This window comes from Arvicola amphibius, chromosome 10 (assembly GCF_903992535.2).
Source record: "Arvicola amphibius chromosome 10, mArvAmp1.2, whole genome shotgun sequence".
NCBI classification, from domain to species: domain Eukaryota; kingdom Metazoa; phylum Chordata; class Mammalia; order Rodentia; family Cricetidae; genus Arvicola; species Arvicola amphibius.
In genome coordinates, this window is record NC_052056.1 from 37,868,677 (window position 1) to 37,875,557 (window position 6,881).

At 44.7% G+C, this 6,881-nt stretch overlaps 1 protein-coding gene across 1 annotated transcript in view; it reads left to right on the plus strand.

Moving 5' to 3' along the window:
• Positions 1 to 5,580, plus strand: part of Cmss1 (cms1 ribosomal small subunit homolog) — a 298,143-nt gene extending 292,563 nt beyond the window's left edge. Inside the window, exons 8-10 of the mRNA XM_038346285.2 lie at positions 44 to 131; positions 3,673 to 3,761; positions 5,317 to 5,580. Of these exons, the coding sequence (XP_038202213.1) occupies positions 44 to 131; positions 3,673 to 3,761; positions 5,317 to 5,400 (261 nt within the window). The 3' untranslated portion in view covers positions 5,401 to 5,580. The remainder of the gene's footprint in view (positions 1 to 43; positions 132 to 3,672; positions 3,762 to 5,316) is intronic.
• The last annotated feature ends 1,301 nt before the right edge of the window (positions 5,581 to 6,881 follow it).

The following is a 6,881-nucleotide window of genomic DNA, read 5'->3' on the forward strand; positions in this document are numbered from 1 at the left end:
TTAATGATTCTGCCTTCCCTTTCTTCTTTCCCGTCTTGGAAAGGTCCAGGAGCAAGTAAACTTGCTGGAGAAGCGTGTGATACACCTGGGTGTGGGGACTCCCGGGAGAATCAAACAGCTTGTTAAACAAGGTATGAAGTGACGATGATGAGAATTCTGTTAATAGCTAGCCTTGCCCCCATGTGAGTCTAGGGAAGCACATTACAAAAAGAAAAACAGTCCTCTGTGTAAATCACCCAGTGGGAAGTCAGCTTGGCCTTTGATTTCAGAAGCCAGCTGGTTTGAACAGTGCTGTGGGTAATGACAAGGACTGTGGCCCACTGAAATTCATTTGCCCCACTAAACACATTCAAATTCCAGTGGCTCTGAGCATCCGAATGGATCCACACAGGCTCTACCACCCATTAGCAGTTCTTGGAATTGGTAGAGGACGCTATACTGAATACTCCCTTCTCAGGAGACTGAGGCTTGGCACTCAGAGACTTCCACTCTAGTTAGGATGGGATAAATGTAATGTCCTGAAATGGAAATACCATTTCTGTAGATGATACAGAGGTAGATATTCCTGAATATTCCTCCCAAGTACTTTTCCCTTTTAGTGCTTTGCACAGTAAGTTTTCCGGGATTCCTGGTGGGTTTTAATAGTTTGCAAACGTCCTCAAGCCAAAAGCCTAAAAACCTTCTGGTACCCCTATTACCTGTTCTTTACTAGACCTTTAGGTTTGCGGGGTGGTATGTTTTCACAGTGCTGGAAATTGGATCTAGCACCATACGCAGGCTAGGCAAATGCTCTACCACTGAACTCTATCACCAGTGCTCTCTTTACTTTGTACTTAGAGAGGAAGTCTCACTAAGCTGCCTAGGCCAGCCTTGATCTTGGGGTCTTCCTTAACGCCCATCACAGACCTGAACTTGGAGGCTGGTTCAGATTTATTGATTTCATTCTTCATTTTCAAATTGCTTAATATAGTAATGTGACTTTGTCGTCTGGATCTATCCCTGAATTATTTTGTATATGTCAGAGTAACACCTTTAGCAATATTGTAACTCGGGAAGGATCATCTAAAATGCCTGGCATTCCTCGCCAGGTAACAACACCCACAACTAACTAAACCCACTAACTGCAGAGTTCTGTGCAAATGGCAAAGAATTAAGACACTGAAGTACCTGATAGAGACAGGAGACAAACATTTTTTTTAATTCCTTCTTGTAATTGGTGTTGTGCTGGACATCCTTGTATGTGCTTTCTAACTGGTACCCACAGCATCCTTACTGGCTAGGACTTTTGTGAGAGAAAGCATAGCCTCAGAAGAGATCCGTGACTCCCTCCAAAGTCTCAGACCAGGCCTCCTTAATTCCAGAGCCGTTCCCCTCCTCCAGGGGTTCCTTGATACTGGGGTGTTCATCTTGTGGACATAGAAAGGCATTGAAATTAGAAAGCAGGTGTTAGGTCCTTCTAAGAGACACAGATTTGAGGCAATTGTATGGGCATTGGAAGAGGCCAGGGAGAGATTTTCAAGCTGGTCCTTGCCGCCCCCACAGCTCTCATCTCAAGGTTCAGCTCGCCCCTTCTGGGACCCATGACTTTTTCTTTGTTACCCGATCCCCCACCACCTACAAACAGGGCTCTTTTAGGTTTAAAATAGAAACAGCGAGGCAGGGAGGGAGACAGACAGAAAAAAGCTGTCCAAACTGTTGATTAGATTTCTACAGAGTTGTGGAAACTCCATATGATGGCCTGTTTCATATGGAAAAATAATGTTGGGCTGTTGATATTTTATGTGATATTAATGAAAACTTTTAATTCTGAATCCAATTGGATGAATAGTTAAAATGTGTTAGAAGTGGTGTTAGATTATGTGGAAGGTGTTTATGAAAACAGCTCAGCACCTGCCGTTCTGCCAGAACCAGAGCGGTGTCACATAGGTCTCTCTGTCTTAACACAGTGCGGATCCGCTCACTGTCTGAGGAGAGTTTCCAGACGTGAACGTGATGCCATAGCACTGGGATCTGTGGAACCAGAGGAGAGGTGTTGTTTTCATTTAGCAACTAAGGAAATGTTCTGACTCCGGGCCTGTGAGGAAAGCAGAAGGCACAGGGGAGCAGGTGAGGTGGCTCTTACCACCAAGCCAGAGGTCTTGAGTTTGATTCCTGGATGCACGCGGTGGAAGGGAGGGCCGATGCCTCAAAGTTGTCCCCTGACCTCCTTTCTCTCACTTTGGCATGCAGGCCTACGCAGACACACATGTGCACGTGCTAAATAAATGTTTGGTTTGTTGTTGTTGTTTTGGGTTTTTTTTTAGGTTTTTGAGACAGGGTTTCTCTGTAGCTTTGGAGCCTGTCCTGGAACAAGCTCTTGTAGTAGACCAGGCTGGCCTTTGAACTCACAGAGATCCGCCTGCCTCTGCCTCCCAAGTGTTGGGATTAAAGGCGTGTGCCACCACCGCCTGGCAGAGATAATTTCTAGTTAATTATGAGTATACTGCCTTCCAGTTTTTTATACAAGTATATGTTTTTATGAAGTAGAGATTATATAACATTCCACATGCTTACAATGTATTTGTTTTATATGTATACATAGGGAGAGAGAGAGACTTTATGTTATAAATATAATATATATACTTCATTTATAATACATATATTTGTACCTTTAGAGGATTTTCCTTCTTGGGAAATTGATTTACTTCTCATTTGAAATATATATGTATTACATTGTCCGTCTGCAATATTTTTAGTATGGAATACTTGGATTTTATCCAGTTTTTTAAAATTATGTATAAAACAGTGATCATCGTTGGAAGTAGCATTAAGCTTCTGGAAGTTTTTTTAACTGGGACATCACAGAAAGCTTGCTCTTTTGTCAGTGCGTGTTTGAAAGCTCTGGGTAAAGGTGGTTCCATTCAAGAGGAGGCTTCTCTGCTTGCGTTCTGCAGCACTGAGTCTCTTTTAAGGTCTCTTTTTTTCCCTGTTTCCTCTGATACTTCCAGTGAGAGGGTTGCAAATACAAGGTAGTGTAGGAGGCATGGAAAGTGTCTGGGGCAGAGGAAAGACTGAGCAGGAACAGGCTGCAGGGAGTAGCTGCATGGGGAGAAGCTTCGGGTACTGTTTGCAAGCATGGCGGGCAAGACCTTGGAACAACTGCAAGAGCTGGGTTTGCGCCCACCCTTTAAGACCTGAGGACCAAACAATCCTGGGTCTCCTCCAGTCCTCATATGCGATAATTCTAGGTAAACCGGGCAGCGGAGTGGGTGCAATCCTTACATGATTCGCCAGCTTCATCATCGGGTAGCCCCGTCAGCATGCTTCCCCGCACCTCCTCAGAATCAGACTCCGATGCTCTCAACCCTTCTGAAGGCCAGTGTCTCCTGTTTACAGGAAACGCTTCTCAAATCCCTGTCAGGAAGGAGACCCCAGCCTCTGGCCTTCACAAACAGAGGGCTGAACACCTGAGTGTTGACAGGTTTCCCCGGTGTCGCTCATCTGTCCTCAGAAGCAGTGATAAAGCTGCGTGTGTCAGACTGCGGCATGTGTTTCGCATCAAGCAAGCGTCAGTGTGCAGAGGTTCATTGCTGGGGGAGAGCCCGCTAGTGAGGCAACCAGAAGGATGAAAACCATTTTAATAGGCTTACGTCGTGAGGTCTTTACTACCACGACTCTCGCTGTGTCTTTCAGATGGCCTTAATTTGAACCCCTTAAAGTTTCTGGTTTTTGACTGGAACTGGAGAGATCAGAAGCTAAGGAGAATGATGGACATTCCCGAGGTAATGTGTAATCAGCTGTTGTCTTTAATCTTTTCTTTTCCCCAATTTGAACTTGAGTTCAAACACAATAATAAAGTCTTTGACTTGAGGAGCCAGCACATTCTAGCTTTGGAAATAATTTCTGTCTTTAACGCTGAGGTAACTATTATAGAGCCGTCTCATCCGCTTACACATAACTGTATCCTTTCCATGTGTAATTACAATCTGCTTGGTTGCCCACTAACTGACCATGGCCCCTGCCCCGCTAGGACATCTGTACTTCAAAGAAGCGAGACGATCTGGAGGATTTGCCCTGTTCCTGCGCCTCTCATCACAGACACACTCATCTCTGCCACTTATTCTTACATAGACAGTTTTGGCCAAAGACGGGGAGGAGGGGCTGCCTCATGGTTGGCTTCTTCACATCCCCACAAAACCTACTTATATAATTTACAAAGATGTTTTCGTTCTGTGTGGAGGGTTTCTGCGTCTCAGTAGATTCAAACTGAACGACCGAATGCCTTTGTGGGCACCGCACACACAGCTCACTGTATATTTATGAAAAATAGTTCATTGCCCTCATAATGTAGAAATTTCATTTTGCCACCCGCCATGTTATCATGGAACAATTTTTCAATCTAATCTGATATTATGAAGAGGGGGTCATATAATAATAAATAAGGCTGTCAATCACCTACCAGGACTAAATCATGCCAGTAACTGAATCTTGGGGTTAATTTACCACATAAAACTACTTCCCCAAATTGAACCGAGTTCATTATAATTGACTGACGAGGTGTATTAGGCATCAATTCAAGTTAAAATCCATTGAGATGCACACACATATACATGGTGGAGTGCACTCTGCCTCCATGGAGAACCTTTTTTAACTAGTTGTCAGCTGCGAGGCCAGATTCGATGGTTTGTGATGTGGTGTTAAATCTGAGGAATCCACCATACAGAGACAGGAACTTGTCATCTTAGGTAGCTTTATTACGTTCATGCCATTAACAATTATCACAAGGCAGTCTTTATTGGATCGTTGTGTGAAAATCTAGGTTACCTAAAGCACTTTGGAGTCTCTGGATATTTCTGTGGCATTTTCTTTTGGATGGATGCAAACATATGATGAAACTTTTAATGAAACTGATGTTTTACATAGTCCTCTTCCTTTACTTGTGTGACTCTCAACTCTGAATCAAACATGGGCAGAACTTTCCCTCTCTGATCCTGGCTATAACATCTGTACGAACACCTGGAACCGCAGGTGTGGACTTGGTTCACTCTGATCCTGTCTATAACAGCTGTATGAACATCTGGAATCCCAGGTGTGGACTTGGTTCACTCTGATCCTGGCCATAACAGCTGTATGAACACCTGGAACCCCAGGCGTGGACTTGGTTCACTCTGATAACAACTGTATGAACACCTAGAACCCCAGGCGTGGACTTCACTCTTTCTCATTCTGGCCATAGCAGCTGTATGAACACCTGGGACCCCAGACGTGGACTTTGCTCACCAGGACTACTTTTGTGTGATGCTAACGTTTCTATTGTTTATTTTTTCTCTCATTTAGATAAAAAAGGAAGTATTTGAGCTTCTAGAAGTGGGAGTGTTGGATCTATGCAAGTCAGAGTCCTTGAAGCTGGGCCTTTTCTAACCATGGGGTCCGAGGAAGTGTCCAGTTGCCGGCAGGCTACAAGTGCTCAGTCGCTAGCTACAGTGGTGTATCTGTGTTATTCCTGGTCACTGCGAACGCTTCATGGGGATTCTTGGACACCTATGCTGTGAACCTGTCCTTTGACTCATGGCTCATACAATAAAGAAGCTCTGCCTTGCATATGCTGCCTTTGTTGAGCAGACTGAGTTTTTCTTCCTCCTCTGCTTTGACTGTGTGTGGGACAGGAAGCAGCAGCTGAGAACCTGAGCCTGAACTCTGAGCATCAGTCTTTGAGGCTGCAAAATGGGAACGCCACCTCACAAAACTCGCAGAGAGGCCGCAGTAATCTAAAGCATGGCGTCTGATGCTATAAGTCAGAAATAGACTTCCCACAAGTGATTAGGGGATCTGGAAACCAAAATCCGTCCCCTACCTCCATCCTAGAGAGGGCTCAGGGTTTGAAATACTTTTAGTGCCCTGGGATGAGGCCCCCTTTTCTCATTTCTGGTTGGTCAGATCAGACAGAGAAAGGTGAGCCACTGGACTCAGAACACTTGTCAGGCAGGTCAGCTAGAAGGGATCCCGTCATGGGGAGACAGGTACCTGCTTGGTCTTTGTCATAGCTTGAAGGGAAGCTGGACGTACTGCATCTTGTTATTTGTGGGCTTTTCCTAGCTCTCTGCCTGCCAGGTGCCCTCTGCCTCCTACATTCCCTCTCTGTGAAGCATGGTCTCGGCACACAGTGCAGCCCACAAAGCTAGCAAGAGCAAGTATACCTAGGACAGGCAGATGATAAATACAACAGTCTTATCCATTTACATGTTTTAACTTTTTAATTTGAAATAGTTTTCAGTAGGCACAATTTTTGCAAAAATAATGTAGATGATTCACATATCTCCTTCCCCAGGTTCTCCCAATGTTACCACCTAATATACCCAATGCACAGGTACCAAAACTGACAAACCAACATCGGCACAGTGCAGTTAAACTGGAAATGTCTCTGTGACGTCACAAGTCTTTCCTCTGATGAACCTGGAGGATCCTGCTGCTCCTGTTCTTCCTCATGGTGACAGCTGTCACTCTCTGCTTCTCTCGTGACTTCATGGGATGAGTGCCCATCACTCTGTTTGTGAGCTTTCCTAAATCCTGATTTTCTCTATTATTATGACGTGAAGTCTTGTGGGTTTTGGTCAGAACCACAGTGGTAGTGTGTCCATCTCTCTGTGTCAGATCAGGGGATGCATAAAGTCATTGTGTCTTAGTTCCCATGACATCAGCCTTGAACACCTGGTGAAGGTGCCATCTGCCACTTTCCTCCGTGGCAGAAGGATGTACCATTTTTCCCTTTGTAGTCGATATCTGTCTCGGAAGAGATGCTTTAAAGATCTGTAAGTGCTTTCGTCTTCAAGGCACCCAGTAATTTTTAGAAGCCAAGATCATGACTGCAGTGTCTTCTCTATTCCTTGCATTCTTTTGAACTC